The sequence below is a fragment of the Ahaetulla prasina genome, chromosome 1, assembly GCF_028640845.1.
Source record: "Ahaetulla prasina isolate Xishuangbanna chromosome 1, ASM2864084v1, whole genome shotgun sequence".
Lineage (NCBI taxonomy): Eukaryota > Metazoa > Chordata > Lepidosauria > Squamata > Colubridae > Ahaetulla > Ahaetulla prasina.
Genome location: NC_080539.1, coordinates 78,452,136 through 78,469,601, shown reverse-complemented (window position 1 = coordinate 78,469,601; position 17,466 = coordinate 78,452,136). Strand labels below are relative to the sequence as shown.

General features: G+C 39.5%; 1 protein-coding gene across 4 annotated transcripts in view; it reads left to right on the top strand.

Moving 5' to 3' along the window:
- Positions 1 to 17,466, top strand: part of KIF26B (kinesin family member 26B) — a 361,542-nt gene that overhangs the window by 245,301 nt on the left and 98,775 nt on the right. For all 4 annotated transcript variants that reach the window (XM_058165246.1, XM_058165242.1, XM_058165253.1 and 1 more), the window contains 3 exons: positions 13,981 to 14,187; positions 15,280 to 15,373; positions 15,931 to 16,193. In XM_058165246.1, the coding sequence (XP_058021229.1) occupies positions 13,981 to 14,187; positions 15,280 to 15,373; positions 15,931 to 16,193 (564 nt within the window). The remainder of the gene's footprint in view (positions 1 to 13,980; positions 14,188 to 15,279; positions 15,374 to 15,930; positions 16,194 to 17,466) is intronic.

The window sequence follows — 17,466 nt, the reverse complement described above, 5'->3', positions numbered from 1 at the left end:
GACTCAATTGAAAATTTTATTACTCTTTTGTGCAAAAAGAATTATTGAAGAGCTAAGTATACAGAATACTGAAATTTCAGAACGTTACAAGACTCTTGTTTCATACCATTTTGTTGTTAGAAATAGTATTGCATACATACTTTTAAAAATGGTTAAGTGATCATCCACTGAAATGGATGCATATGGATGGGAAATGCAGAGCTCAACCACTATGAATAAAGACGGTCAAGATAGAGAAATAATTTGTGAGCAAAAAATTCAGCCATCTGGTTCAAAACTATTAAATCCAAAAATGGTCTAGACTCCAGAGTCTTTTCACAGCGTATTTTACAATCTCTTTCTACAACAGAACTAGAAACAAATTCCCCACTACCATCAGTGCCTCAGCACATTTATATGTCAGGGATTAAAATGTTCCATGCTGTCTTAAACTTTTTTTCTTTTTTACTTTCTATTGAGACTTAATAGCCAGTTTGTGTAAAAAAAAAAGAAGAATTGGCTTCTGTCCTTCTGTTTGCTTTTAAAAAGCGTTTAATGTAGGTTTCCAGGGTACAGGAGGACCTTTCAGTTGTATGCCTGGGCATTAAAACAAACAAAAAGTTTGCTATTTCTTTGGCTTACAATCGTTTGCTCAATTGAGTTGTTAATCTGTGGTTTTGAATTACCAGTATAAATGAAGTTTGCAAACTGATTCAGCTCATGCTGCTAGGCTACATAGCGTTACAAAAGGCAATTATTTTAAAGCACACCTGGAAATCAAAATAACTGCCCAAGTTTTTTTTTAAAAAGCAAGGTGCCATGATGGCTAACTTCTTTTTAACAAAGCTTTGATAATTGCCATCACATGCACTCTCCATCCAATCTTATTTTGTGTTTCAGTCCTGAAAAAAAAAGCTAATTATGAAAGACACAAGAACTCATTTGCAGGATTCCACAAAGTTAGATTTAAAGTCTTTGTGGATAGCAGCTGCGGGGCATCAATCTAGATTCATGATAAATGCTTCTGACATTTTCCACAGTCAGAACTAATATGGAAGGCCTTTGTATTTATTCTCATATGTCGGGGTCTGCATTATTGATCAGGTGCCATTCATTAAAGGTTGCTACATGCTATGGAAAAAAAGCTATACAGACCCTGAGATACACTCTACAGAATGAATTTAGAAGGTTTTCATTAATTTGGCATTAAAGTTGCATAACAAAAACTTGAAGCTGTTTGCCAGATATTATCAAATATTTATCAAAATATTTTTTAAAACAATATTTGTTGTCAGTTCTTATCAAAATATTTTTTTAAAAAATAATGAATTTGCTTGGGTTAGAAATAATGTATGCAATGAATGTCAGTAAGCCATGCTCTAACAAATAATCGCCCATTTCATTCATAATACAAATGTAACATAATAATCTCCTTTGTCTTATTTGCAACACGGCTACATGAATGAGTTTATAAAGTGTCCAGGGGCTGAACTTAATTCAAAAAAGATTTTATCTTTTTATGTTATCAGAAGTTAATATAAATTATATTAAACAATTCTGGAGGTGGTTGGAGAGATTAAATATATCATTTAATTCCATCAGAGCACTGGACTGCTTCAGTATTCAGGATTAAAGATCAATATTTGTGTTTGACTATAGCCTCATTTAAGAATATTGTTGGAATCATACAACAGAATTACTTTGCTGTAGTTAAATTTTCTTGTCTTTAACCTGATAATCCTACATTCCTGAAATTAAAAGGATAAAATTAAAAACTGTATAGAGAAGATCCTGTTGGCCTAACAGTTATTCTGTTAATTTTTTTTTAAGAATAAAACTTAGCTATTGTGTTTACTAATTGCAGGGTTTGTAAAATGATGGTTATTGAAGATATAATATTATTGTATGTTACAGATAAAGTCAAAGGTTCTATAAAGTTTTAAATTGTGCTGTTCCTCCTTTGGAGACACAAATTAGTAAAGTTGGAAGCTTATAGTGTAAACCAAAAATCACTAGATAGTAATGTTTTGTTTTGCAGCTTACAGATCCTAAGGCCTTTTAAACACTACAGAATATAGTGTCTCATCTATAGATGAGAATTTATCCCAGATCACACAAGATGCCAGCTAAGAGCACCATTTTGCACCACCACCGCCCCGTCATCTTAGACACAAAGCCATCCATGAAAAGAAAGCAGATTGTGGCAAAAGAAGATTAGAGCAAATTCAAAAGCTGTAGGACCAAACATAAGATCAGCAGAATCATCTTTTCAAAGATCTTATAGAGAAAGGCTTTCTAGGCAGAAGGAATGTCATCAGGTCACAGTGCTGCAGTAGTTGTGGAACCATTTAGTTCCATAACTTTGGCAGTGTTGTTAAAGCTTCTTGGAGCTCTCTGGTAAATCACAGAGGCACATGAAGTCTATGGAGCTGAATTGGATTTCACAGTTCTCTCATTCCACGGACTTCCACAGTAATTTTCTGATAGTTTTCCTTAATTATATTCTATTCAGTATACAACTCTGTAGCTAACAATTTTTAAAAGACAACACTGAGTATTTCAGTATAATGCAATAAATGGTAGACCTCTAGTGATCTCTTTACAAGGATTTCTAAGTCCATAAAGGAAAAGTAGCAATTTAAAGGTTATTTTTATTATTTTTAAATTAAGCTGTTTTAATTAAGAAAGTTCAGGGGGGAAAACAGTTATTTTTGTGAAACAGGTAATCTTACCTGTATTGAAAACAGTTCCCACTACGGGTACATGATAAATAGTAATGGGGTTCTACTTAAACATGATCCAGGAAGCCTGAAGTTCAAAGAACAGACCAGTTAATTTACATAATGCTTTTCTGTTAAGAATTGATGGGTTGCTGGTGGTGATGGTATTCTATATTTAAACGATTTCCATGATTTATTTTAACAGGTTCCAGTTTTGGATATTGAGTGCTCCAGGAAATGGATTCTCAAATAGCAGTTTATAAAAGATCTCCATCTAGTCTCTGCAAAATCACAATTATGTAACCCAGGATAGATACTTCACTAATTTTAAGATGGGGCATAACCTATTTTATCTCACTGTTTTCCTTCATTGATGATGATGGTGATTTTACTTTAAGGACAGAAGAAGACTGATAATATATAAGTGATGCCATTCAGATTTACCAATAAAAGTTAGGCATTGCAGGAGTGGCTTATGATTTTGGTGCTGGAACACCAAAGCTAATGAAGCCCCATAAAGTTGGTCTTCACCTGTTGGGACATCTGTGATCATGAAAGTCCTTTCTTGCACCTTTTTTTTTTAACCATAGAGCTCTAAGGTATTTGTGAGGTAAACACTCTCAAGGAAAAAAAAATGTTATAAAAGATGCAAAAAAATGTGAGTAGAACTGGATTATTCTGATCATTTGAGTTCATGCAAGATGATAGCTACACAAACATGGTGCTAATTAAATTATGGTTGTGCTTTTAACCCATGTATATGTCCTAGAGTCACTTTTGGAAGATGGGTAATCTTACCAAATGGTTTAAATACTTTAATAAATTGTTGAAATAAAATGAATTGGGAAAAACCCCTATATTAACTATGTGCATTATGCAGTTGTTGCCTGTTCTACAACAGTATTCTGTGTTACAGGACAGATTTAGTAGGGCTAAATTGATATTTACTAAATTTTAAAAAGGAATTTATTATCTGCCTTTTTTGTGGTGCAATGATTTTGATACCTATCCTAGTTTCTTGTACATCAGTGGTTCTCAACCCTTATAGTGCTGTGACCCCTTTAACACAATTCCCCATGATGTGGTGACCCCAATTGTAAAATTATTTTTGTTTTGAATTTATCACACCTGAAGCCATATTGGCTAGCAATCTGAACTGCTTGTGATTGCCTTGAGGACGGAGGCATTAAAGCGGAGACTCCTCCCCTATTAAGTTTATCGCGCCTGAAGCCAGATTAGGCTAGCGATTGGGAGTGATTGCAACTGGCTTGAGAGGGAGACTTCAGAGCAAAGATTTATCTCTTTTTTAATTCATCGCGCCTGAAGCCGAATTTGGCTAGCGATTTGAAGAGCCTGTAGCTGGCTTGTGGAGTCAACCATTGGAGCGCGATTCTTCGACTCGCAAGTATACTTCCCATATTTCTGATGGTCTTAGGCGACCACTGGCAAATCGTCATTTGACCCCCAACGGGGTCGCAATCCACAGGTTGAGAACCGCTGCTGTACATAGAGTTAGATAGCTGACTGTGAAAACCTAAGGAAGATAATGGCTACATTTTTTATTTTCGTTGCATTGCTATAAACAAGAAATCAGTGAGTATTGGATCTACTGTTCTATTCCACTCCTACTTTTGGAAAGTGAAATAAATTGTTTTTGTCTACCCTTCCTCCCACTCCAAGCAAAACACTACCTGTTTTATGGCATCAGAGAAGCTGTCAAAGCCTGAAAAAAATGGTGGGAATTTGTAAGGGACCATAAAGAAAGGAAGAAAAAGATAAAAAAAGTGTCATCCCAGTTTGGTCAGCAGAAAAGATTCCCTGGACCCTTTTGAGTTAGACTTGTTGGTAGTCTTTTGGAATTCACTCTTCCCTAGTTAATTATGTCTATGGAGATTCTCAGTCATCTAAGTCATGGTTGTCCTAAAGGTGCTTTTTCAAGAGGCATCCAATTTCACCCCAATATCCAGATGTGGGTTAACTTACGCAATCTCTTATTTGATCATTCTCTAGGCATGATCTTACCTAATGAAGACATGTTGATTTTTTAAAAAAAGGATTTATATCAGATTCAAATCCTGCAATACTAAAATACCCTAGATAATGGCAAGAATTAAAACACCAAACAATTCATTCTTCTCACTACCCTAGGTGTGTTGGTTTAAATCTGGATAACTGCCAATCTTATTGTGACTTTACGTGGTTTCAGACTCATGGTAAAAGAAATATAATTCCTTTTGATTTCTTATTTGCTGCTGCCGGATAAAAAAAAACTTCTCTTGTGAGAAAATGGCTGTAAGTCACAAGATGATGCACATTTTATTATACTGTTCATTCTGCGACTGCTTACATACAGTAAGAAATGATGTGATTCCTTCCATTATTTCAAGCAGTGGCAATGAAGAATTACAAAGCCTACTCTTGATTAACCTCAAATAAGTCTGTTCCTGTAGTCAGCAATTGCCATTATGTTGATGGAGTGCTAATATAACTTGATAGTTCTGCTCTGCCTCTGTCTCCATGGACAGTGCCACTCTAACCAAACCCCTGGCTGTAAAAAACAAGTCCAATAAAAGATGCCAGAATGACTGATGGGATTAGTGAGTCATAAAAGACACCCTGCCCAAAGAGAAAGTTCCAGCTTTATGTGTTACACAAAGAGCTAAATAATTCAAACATGAAACCTTACAGTTTGGGTTTAGGTAGAGCTGCTTATACTACTGATAAAGGTCTTTGAATAACCCACCACATCCCTTCATTATTAATTAGTAGTGGTGAAAGAAAATTTCTTCTAGTTCCAACTTTGATAACTATTTCTCCTGGAACAGTTATTCTTCAGGATTTGTGCTTTTCTAAATCCTATACTGCAATTATTTTGGGGGGGGGAGAGAAATCTGTACTAGGAAAATTTTATAGAAAGCGCACAAAAATCTGAACAGGTTTTGGTGTAGACTTCTGTTTTCATCTTTATGAAAGCAGGGTGAAGCGAAGATGGTGAAAATGGGACATGCAGAAAAACCAAACTTAATACATACAGTTCTTTCTATTAGAGACATTTATTTCTTCTTCCTAAGATCTTTTTCTGAAGAAAAGCCCACCACCAAAGTGCCTCTGGCAACCAACCAACACATTTATTATTTTGTGAGTTTTCATGGATCATGTAAAGTCCAAAGTCCTAAGAAATACGGTAGTTTCATATCTTTATGCAGCTATTTGGAGTAAGAGGAAGGGGGGCCTTGACAAATAAGCATAATGATAATAAATTGTTTTTTTATACTGAGACAATAGCTAGAGGATAAAGAAAAGAAAAGCCATTAGTGAACTTCAGGCAGAATTTCAGTATCTAAGACTCCAGAAATATACTGTAGAAGCATATACTACTTTGTCACAATTCTTAGGATTAAGTCAGAGAGTTAATAGCAAAAAGGATAAAATCCTTACAAGAAAAGACCTATCCTATGCAAATTCCAGAGTCAGTAGAAAGTTTCCCAGCTGGTTATAGAGATTTGAAAAACTATTTTTTTTTAATTTTTATTTGTCACAATAGTATACACAAGCATCAACATAATTCAATAAAATATCATATAAGCATATATATGAGCAAAAGTATATAATAATTGTATTGATTTGATATAATGAAAGGAAACATTAGGACAGGAACGGTAGGCACTTTTGTGCTCTTATGCACGCCCCTTATAGTCCTCTTAGGAATGGGATGAGGTCAATGATAGACAGTTTTTGGTTAAAGCTTTTGGGAGTTTGAGAAGAGACCACAGAGTCAGGCAGTGTGTTCCAAGCGTTAACTCTGTTACAAAAATCATATTTTCTGCAATCAAGAATGAAGCGGTTAACATTAAGATTGAATCTATTGTTTGCTCTTGTATTATTGCGATTGAAGCTGAAGTAGTCTTTAACAGGAAGGACATTGCAATAGATGATTCTGTGTGTTAAACACAGGTCTTGTCGGAGTCGGTGGAGTTCTAAGTTTTCTAATCCCAGGATTTCAAGTCTGGTGGTGTAAGGTATTTTGTTGTTTTCAGAAGAGCGGAGAACTCCTCTGAAATTGTAAAATATTTCTATTCCAAATGGTTGCTAGAGTATTTGGTGTCCCCCCCACCCCTTCCATTCAGTCATGTCGGATTCCTGGAGACTTCCTAGAAAAGTCCCTGCAGTTTTTTTGGCAAAAATTTTCCTAAGTGGTTTGTTACTTCCTCCTCCCTAGGGCTGAGAGAAACTGACTGGCCCAAGGTTAGCTAGGTGGCCTTATGCAAGATGAATTATGTTAGATTCGGGCAATAAAGAGGCAGGAGACCAGTGAGTGACAACAGCTCTTTAGTTTATAGTGAACCCAGCAAAAAACATCCGGCAAAACCCCTCTTTATATACAGTTCTGGCTGAGGCTTCAACCAATCAGCAACGTGCTTGTTCCCGCCCAAAATTCCCTCCAAAACTTTTAAAGATACATTACACTCCTTCCCTCCCAGAACGCATTGTACCCATATTTACATAAAATTAGCATATTATTTCTCTACGTAGTCACGCAGGTAGACAGGGCGTCTCCTAACTCTTTCGGACCTGCGCAATTCATTCTCTGGGAGTGAGTCGAGCTGGTCGGAGGGACTGTTTGTTCCTCCCAGCTCCTCCACTGGGCCGTCCGGCCCTGGATTATTGGCAGAGTCGTCCCTGCTGTCTTCAGGAGGAACCGGTTGGCGTCACTGGACTTCATCGGACTCAGATAAGTCCCCCGTTCGCCCCGGGTTTGAGTCAGCTGTGAATTCAAACATTTGGTAGTCAGGGCCTGGCTGATTTGTTTCTGTTTTACTTGATATTCGTTTTCTTATTTGGTCTATGTGGCGTCTCCAAACCCGGCCATCCTCCATGTCTACTACATAGGATTTCGGCCCGGTTATTCCAAGAATTGTTCCTTTTAACCATGTTGGACCCTCGCTATAGTTGTGTGCCCACACTGGGTCACCCACTGTCATTTCCCTAGTTTTACCATGTGCCCCCTTGTACCCATCTGGGGTGTAGGTTGGGTTTAGTCGGTCTAACGGGCACCTGAGCTTCCTGCCCATCAATAGTTCCGCCGGGCTGCGGCCAGTTGTCACACAGGGGGTTCTATGTTGGACCGCTAAAAAGGTATCGATTTTTGTTTGCCAATCGCCTGGCCTTATCCTCGATAACGCCTCTTTGGCGCTCCGAACGAAACGTTCTGCAAGTCCGTTCGTCGCCGGGTGGAAAGGCGCCGAGAGGACATGTCTGATGCCCTCCTCCGCCAAGTACCCCTCAAACTGGGTTGCCGTGAATTGCGGGCCGTTGTCGGAAACTAGGGTGTCGGGCAACCCATGGGTTACAAATAGGTGCCTCAGGACTGAGATGACTACCTCTGCCGTCATGGTTCTCATGAGAATGATTTCTAACCATTTTGAGTAGGCATCTACTACAATTAAAAAGGTTTGCCCATGGAATGGCCCGGCAAAATCTATGTGAATCCTAGACCATGGCCCCTGGGGTTTCTCCCATTCTCTAATTGGGGCCGTAGGGGGTAGTGGCCTTGACTCTTGGCAGGATTGGCATTTCCCTACCCTGTCGCTAATTTCCTTGTCCATTAGGGGCCACCAAACATAACTCCTCGCTAAACCCTTCATCCTCACGATCCCTGGGTGGCCCACATGCAAAAGTTCCAATACATTTTTTCATAATTTCTCCGGGATAACCACCCTATCCCCCCATAACAGACATCCCCCTTGAACTGATAGTTCCGCTCGTTTTTTCGCAAAGTCTTTGAAACGCTCGCCCGGCGCAGCGGGCCATCCCCTTTGCACCCAACCGATTACAGTCCTTATGGTAATGTCCTTGTAAGATGCCCTAGCCACTTCCTTGGATGTGACTGGGCCAGAGTCCAAAGAGTCAATTAGCAGGACGGGTGTCCCCAGGGTTGGGTCTTCGATAGTCTCTGGTAACGGGCATCTACTCAGAGCGTCCGCATGCCCCAGTTCTTTTCCAGGGCGGTGGAGCAATTTGTAAGAGTATGCCGCCAGGAAGATAGTCCATCGGGTCAGCCTGGGTGAAAGTGCAACGGGTGTTGGGCGGTCGCCCGCTAAGAGTCCCAGTAGGGGTCTATGGTCCGTTACTATCTCGAAATCTCGTCCGAATATGTATTCATGAAATTTCTTTACCCCTGAGACTATAGCCAATGCCTCCCTATCCAGCTGGCTGTAATTCCTTTCGGCCGAGGACATTGTTCGGGAATAATACGCTATGGGGGCTTCTGTTCCATTCGGTAACCTATGGCTGAGCACACCCCCACCCCGTAGGGAGATGCATCACAGACTAGTACTAGTGGCAACGTACCATTGTATTGAATAAGGAGGCTATCACTGGACAAAAGGTTTTTTACCCCTTCAAATGCCTTAGCTTCCACTTTCCCCCAGGACCAAACAGCTTTCTTTGTTAGTAATTTGTGTAGCGGTTCGGCTATTGTTGCCTTGTTCTTTAAGAATACCGCATAGAAGTTGACAAGACCTAAGAATGCCTGTAACTCCGTTTTATTCTTGGGAGCTGGGGCCTTCCTGATGGCCCGTACCTTGCTCTCAGTGGGGTGAATCCCTTCCCTGTCTATTCGGTAGCCCAGGAATTCTACGGACCCTACCCCGATTTGGCATTTGTTCAGCTTAACTTTAAGCCCGGCAGACCTGAAAATGCTCAAAACCTTCCTTAGTCGTACCCCCAGTTCCTCTAAGTTTTCGGCTGATACCAATACATCGTCGAAATATAGTACCACCCCGGGTAGACCCTGCAATAGTCGCTCCATTATGTTCTGAAATAACCCCGGAGCCACACTAACTCCGAACTGGAGCCGAGTGCATTTAAAAGCACCTCGGTGCGTGACAATTGTCTGCGCCTCGGCTGTGCTGCTATCTACGGGTAACTGCTGATAGGCTTGAGCCAAATCGAGTTTGGCGAAAACCTGCCCTTGTCCTAACGAGTGCAGCAAGTGTTGCACTACTGGGACGGGGTATGCACTCTTCTGCAATGCTTTGTTGAGCGTTGCCTTGTAGTCAGCACAAATCCGGACCGATCCGTCCGGTTTGACTGGGGTAACTATAGGTGTCTCCCATTTTGCATGGTCAACGGGCACTAGTATTCCCTGGCTTACTAGTTTGTCCAATTCCCGGTCAATCTTGGGCTTTAGGGCGAATGGAACCCTCCTAGCCTTTAACCTGATAGGGGCAACTTGTGGGTCTAGATTGAAAGAAATAGGGGTCCCCTCGTACTTGCCCAGGCAATCTTTGAAAACGTCCTCGAACTCCTTCAGCAGTTCACCCTTGAGGTCGACTTCATTTCTGAAGACCCCGGTCACTCCCATGCCCAAAGCTCGGAACCAGTCCAGTCCTAGCAAACTCGGTAAAGTTCCATCTACTATGGTGATTGGCAGGGTTTTCTTGAACTGTCCATACTTGACTTGGACTGACGTTACCCCTCGAACAGGGATTCGATTTCCTTGGTAGTCTTGCACTCTCAGCTTCTGGGTTTGTAGCTGGCGCTTCGCGATGGCTGGCAAGTCTCTCACGAGGGTGTCCCAGGACATAATTGTGATTGATGAGCCGGTGTCCACTTCCATTTGGCACGGCACCCCTTCAATGTATGTCTTAGTAAAAATCTTTTTTTCTAGTCGCGTCGATGCGAGGCCCACTCTCACAGTGGTCTGGTTTAACTTCGCGCCCTTTTTGAATGGACCAATCTCGGGCTGCTTCACTGTTCCCGCGCTCTGATTGGTCGGTTTGAATTTTTGGCGGGAAGGTTGGGGGGCTCGACAGGCCTGCGCTATGTGACCTTTCTTTTCGCACCGCCGGCACATCGCGTCCTTAAACTTGCAGTGTTGTCGTTGGTGTTGGCCCCCGCAACTCACGCATTCGCTCCGGTCCCCTCTCTCTGGCCTCCCGGTGTGGAAAACCTCTTCCTCTTCCTCACCTTCCGACTCGGCCTGGACTTCCTCGTTGTGGACCGGAGTTGTTTTCGCTCCGGCCCCTGGTGCGTTCGGCTTTTGCAAGGTTTCTGCCGCTTTGGTAGACATCTCGTGAGCCCTGGCCTCGTCCAAGGCTATCGCCAAAGTCAGGTTGCTTTTAGACAGCAGCCGCCTTTGCAAACGGATGTCCCTGACCCCACAAATGAGTTGTTCGAGTAAGGAGTCCTCCAAATCTCTGTACTCGCAGTGGTTCGCGGCTTTCCTCAACGCCGCCATGTACACACTTATCGATTCGCCCTCACGCTGTACCCTCTGCCTCAACTCGAACCGTTGGACGAACTTTGAGGGTACCGGTGCGTAGTGCGCTCGAAGTGCCGTTTGTAGTGTTTGCCACGGTACCGACTGTACCGGCGTTGGCTCTGAAAGTGACTCCGCGGTATCGAAAACCTCTGGACCGCAGTGGCTCAGGAAGTACGCTCGCTTCCTATTATCCGAAACCCCTTGTAGTTCGTTTGCTTCGAGGAAACACTCGAAACGAGCCATGTATGACCCCCATTTCTCCTTGGCTGGGTCGAATGGCGCTGGCGGCGTGTAGCTGGACATCGCTAACTATCCGCCCTTGAGACTGGCTGGGTTCGCGCCTTCTTTTGCTCCTTCAGCTCTTTTCCCGATCTCACTGCCTCAACATCCCACCTTCGTCGCCAATGTTAGATTCGGGCAATAAAGAGGCAGGAGACCAGTGAGTGACAACAGCTCTTTAGTTTATAGTGAACCCAGCAAAAAACATCCGGCAAAACCCCTCTTTATATACAGTTCTGGCTGAGGCTTCAACCAATCAGCAACGTGCTTGTTCCCGCCCAAAATTCCCTCCAAAACTTTTAAAGATACATTACAAATTAGTACTTATCATTTCCAAATTTCTAGCACAATCTGTATCAAACTATTTGTTACCCGAATACAAAACTTGAAAATAAATCTGTAACTCAGTGTTTTGTGTCATGAAAAAAAGTATTGAAAACTGATTTCAGACAAAATATCAATTATGGGAAATTAAAACTACATTATATATTCTCCAGTATTTATTTCAGTAGGACAGAGATTATTTTAATAATGTAGCCAGATAATGTTTCTTAAGACTTGCTAGGAAGAAGAGATGTATAAAATTACATTTTAGAATTTAGATTGATTATAATAATATTCTCTGTTCATTGTGATTTTATTCTTTGCTGCTTTTTATTTGTGGCACTTGGTAATTGCAGCCAATTAAGTATTACATTATGAATGGAATAACATCATTCTTTGCTAGCCAGTTTGATTCCGTGATTAAGGCATCAGGCATGAAACCAGGAGAGAGTGAATTCTAGTCTATTCTAGTAGGAATAAAACCAGCTGACTATGACAATGGGGTAGTTACTTTCTCTCAGCCCCGAGAAAGCGGAAATGGTAAAGCACTTTTGAAAAACCTTGCCAAGAAAGCTGCAAAAACTTATTCAGGCAGTTTTTAAGAATCAGACATGACTGAAAGAAAGGGGGGAAAAATACATGAGAGCAACGGAAAATAAAGACTGTTTCTGAGACACAAAAGTGACTTTATCCAATCTGGAATAACTAAACAAGTAGGTATTGTTAGGTAAATGGGTAGGTATTTTTTGTTAAAAGAAATGATTGAAAAGTTCTCTCAATCAGCGGTCCCCAACCTTTCTGACACCAGGGACCAGTTTCAGAAGAAAAAAATGTCTTTCACTGACAGTGCCGGGAGAGAGAGAGTGGTTTCATCTGAACCTAGATCCCGCACATGCATAGATAAAACTTTGCTCTCTTGCCCTCTGTTTGCATGGCCTGGTTCTTAATAGGCCACAAATCAGTACCCCTAAATAGAATGGGGTTTCTTTTCTTTCTTTTTTTAATTTATTGTTTTAGCATAGAAAATAAAATACAAAACAGTAAAACAAAACAAGCAAAATAAAGCAAACCCTAACCCTAACTCAACCCTAACAACAACAACAACAAAGAAAAAAATAGTGTACAAAAAAGGAGAAAAAGAAAAATCCATATGTGTATGTTTGTATGTGTATAAATTAATTATTGTGAAACCCATCAGTCCCTTAGCATAGGATTTTTACAATATACTTTGTACTTTAAATTCATAATAGGGTCTTTCAGTTTGACATCTTTTTGTTCCGGTGTCTGAATTGTTTAAGAAATACTGACTGTAGTCACATGAGCAATAATAACATTCATTTAAGGTTATATTCACAGGATGAAATAGAAACCAGCATGAAGTTTAGGTATCCCCTTCCTCCCTTTCTCTCTCTTGTTTCCTCTTCCCAGTAACTGGCAGGAGGAATATACAAGGCTTCAGTCCCCCTGTATCATATTCCTGCCATGTTGTTTAAGAATTATGGTTTCAAATAAATACCAGTCAATTGCTAAACGAACAATACAGAATTTAAAATTTAAAACAAAAATAAGCCAGTCGCCTTTGTTTTAAAACATCATTCTAGATTTGATGAAAATAAAAAATAAAGTGCTATGGTAAAATTAGTATGCTTTGACATCTGCCTGTTTGGGAGAAGATGAGCATGTTTACTGCTGGAGCAGTCTCAAATATCAGGACTTTACTATAAATTATAATTATTGACATCTATGATCCATCCAGTTTTATAATAATTTTGAGAGCAAAAGACTAGTCTAAAAAAAAAGAGAAGTGGGAAAAGGCATTGTTTAATTTACCAAAGCAAATTGTGTGAAATTATTAGGGCAATTCAATCTCATGTTTTGAAGACATGTTCTATAAAGTCTTGCCTGATCTGTTACTTTAGCATTTGTAGCCTACTTACATAAATTGTGCAGTAATGTAAATCATATGTACATATGACTTACTGTGGTACAGTAATTTGAGAACCTTTTAAATATTATTAAAATTGAAGACTTTTTCATTCTGCTGTTGATGGCAATACACATTCAGATGATTGAAAAATGCCTGTTCCATTTCTAACTGTCATTGTTCTTGCTTGGTTAATTTCATGTTAATTTAGAAGCATAGCAGCACTGACATTATCTTCTTTTAGTTTGGCCCATGGAAAGTAGTTTGCCTATACACACACGTGACAAGGAAGGTGATGATTTTAAAGTGGAGCCTTATCTCACTTGCTTAAAAGGTTCAGGTCATTAATTCAGATATGCCAGATTTATACAGAAAGCAGGATATTGAATTAGAATTGCCAGAATATTCATTTTAAATACCCATGAGTATGTCATTATTTTCATAGCATTTAATGGAATACATTATTGTTATTATGTTTTTGCTAACAGGTGAAAGTCATGTTGCGCATTTGTTCTACTCTGGCGAGAGACTCTTCAGAATCCAGTTCCTTCTTAAAGGTTGATCCCCGCAAGAAACAAATTACTTTATATGACCCCTTGTCTTCTGGAGGCCAGAATGCTTTCCAAAAAAGGAGCACCCAGGTACCACCCAAGATGTTTGTATTTGATGCAGTTTTCCCTCAAGATGCGTCCCAGGTACGCAGTGACTCTTAACAAGGCCTGAAACATCATTCCATTATAATTTTCAAGGTTGATTGTTTAGAAGTATTGAATCACTGATGCATACAATTTTGTTCTAAATGCATACTGAAATTGAAACTGTAATTGGTTCAAAATGTGTAACTTGTTTTATTCCAAAATAAATGGAAATATATTAAAAATATCAGTGTAAGATGAAAATGGGATGGAATTTACAAATAGTGACAGTAGTTAGCCAATATTTTTGTGTTAGCTTGTAAATTCACTTCTCTTCATTTCTGCTTGTATTCTTGAATCTTCTGAGGTATAAGTGCCAATATTTCACTCCATTAATATCAGCACCACAGAACTCTTTCCACAAAACTCCTTCTGTTCTTCAACAACTCATCTTTTCTACTGTCTGTCTCAGTAGTGGGTTCCACTTACCTTCACTACCGGTTTGGAACTGAGAGTGCAGGCTTGCGCACGGTGCTTTTGCACACATGCAGAGCATCCATGAGGATGTCCAGGCAGGTGGGCAGAGCCTTCCTCCACCGCCGCCACTACTGGTTCGCTCGAACCAGGGCGAACCGGTAGAAACCCACCACTGGTCTGTCTGCTGATTGTCACCATGCCTCAAACTGCCTGTTATCTTTAGGTCTCTGCAAAGAATTTTGTTCTATTATGATAATTTCCTACTCCTCCAAGCTACTTTGAGTAGGAATCTAGTCTGCCTCTTTTCCCCTTTTAGTGATACATAATCCTATTAGCTAAGTTAGACCAAGAATAGTTAGAGACTCGTCAGTTACAAAGAGTATCATGAATGAGAGGAGATTTGATCCCATATTTCCACGCTCCTAGTTCAATATTCTGAACATTGCACCAAACTCTCTCTAATGGGTGAGTGGAGTAGTCAAATGCCAATGTTAAGATCATAGGTATCCTTATTCTTGAGGAAATAAAGCAAGTCAAGCAACCATTTTTTCATAATTGATTTATTAGCCTCCATGAAAAAGGTATTGTGAGCTCATCCAGTGGCTCTCCACTTGCTCTAAGAAGAAATATATTAGTGTTCAGAAAATTAAAAAAATTATATCTCCTTTATGACAGGCTGAAGTATGTGCAGGAACTGTAGCTGAAGTGATCCAGTCTGTGGTGAATGGTGCAGATGGATGTGTATTTTGTTTTGGACATGCTAAACTCGGTTAGTATATTTTTCACTCAGATAATATTACACTGTAATATTTTTTGCATGATATACTTATTTACCAGTATTTCTTTACCTGTTGATATGTTTTCCTTCTAATTCTCTGAAATAGCAAATACATATGTGTATAATTTCCTCAGCATAGCTTTAGAATAGAAGGTTAGTCAGATTGCTTGGAAGGATTCTGAGTAATAATTGTAATGTTTAGAATAAAAGTAGTAGTTATGCTTACATTCCCAGGATTACTAGCATTTTTGGACACTAATGTCTAGAAATATTTTGAGAAGTTGTTCCTTGATTCAAGGTCATGTTTACAGTTGACTGGATGCTGTTGATAAGCTATTACCTGTATCGATGAAAAGGAGTCACATTTTACCATTTTAGCTGCTGCTGTATTCCATATAGTTATATAATTGGGGTCTGGGCCATAAAAATAAACTTGATCAAAAAATAAATTTGAATAACAGCGTGACATTTTGATCTTTTTTGTACATTTTCTTACATATGTAAATGTATTTGGTGTTATTTTAATCTCTTCTCCTCTTTCCCAACAGGAAAATCGTATACCATGATTGGAAAAGATGATTCCATGCAAAACCTTGGCATAATCCCTTGCGCCATCTCCTGGCTTTTCAAGCTGATTCATGAAAGAAAAGAGAAAACAGGAGCACGTTTCTCAGTCCGAATCTCTGCAGTAGAAGTGTGGGGAAAAGAAGAACATCTGAGAGATTTGCTGTCAGAGGTAGCAACAGGTAGCTTACAAGATGGTCAGTCACCAGGTGTCTATCTTAGTGAGGACCCCATTTGTGGCATGCAGGTGAATATAAAACTCTTTTTTGTCACAATGTAACTCATGGTGCCCTGTTTTATAAGGTGTTTTTTTTAATTTGTATTTATATCCCGCCCTTCTCCGAAGACTCAGGGCGGCTTACACTATGTCAAGCAATAGTCTTCATCCATTTGTATATTATATACAAAGTCAACTTATTGCCCCCAACAATCTGGGTCCTCATTTTACCTACCTTATAAAGGATGGAAGGCTGAGTCAACCTTGAGCCTGGTGGGACTTGAACCTGCAGTAATTGCAAGCAGCTGCTGTTAATAACAGACTGTCTTAGCAGTCTGAGCCACTCAAGGACCCTCAAGGTTGGTTTTGAATCATAATAAATATGAAAACTTACATTTTTCTAACTTGTAAGTGTTTACTTTTAGGCTTACCAGGAACTTTATGACCTGCAGCTGCAGCCTGTCCGCTCTCCTAGCCTAAACATTTGTGCCTTTGACATAACTTGATGTTCAACAGGAACCTCTCTTTTCTGTAAAACGTTAAAGGATTCAGCTCAAACTAAACTTCCGTTCCTCCTGTAATAATTTGACAATATATTATTGCACATTAAAATATTTACAATATTGCACAAAAGCTGGAGGCCAATAATATGCCTGTGAATGGAGATAAAATTTGTGAAAATAGCACAATTTAGAGTAATAGGATTAGTATTGTTGTAGGACATACTAATAGCTATTTATTAATTATGGCCATGTTATGAAAAGAAGCCAAGAATAATTCATGTGTTCTTTGGGCAGGAACCCCGAACTGAGGTGTGGGGGAGGGAAACTAATTCCTGGTCAAATTGCAGAAGCCTTGTTGCTAGAAAAAGCCATATGCTTCCTATGTGAAAAAAGTATCTCCTGCTTGGCCATCTATTATATTTTATAGTCTTAATAATTTAAATTAGTGCATGAGAAGAGACAAAAAAAGAGAAAGGGAAAAAAGCTAGAATTCATGATTTTAAGGAAAACTGAAATTGAGTGTAAAAAGATGAGTACTTTGGACTTCAAAAATTGATTGTTTTGTTTTGTTTTTAATTCAGAGGATTGCATACTAGAAAGCTAATGGGTAAAAAAGCTCAAGGTTTATGATGGTTCTTCACAAAGATAGTGAAAACACAACACAAAGAATTCTAATGAGAAAAATAAAGATAGAGAAACAAAAAAGAACAACATAGTAAGACCTAAAAGGGCACATAGGAGAAACAGAAAGAGGAATAGGTGACCAAGAAAAAATATGTGGCAACAGTGATGAAATACCA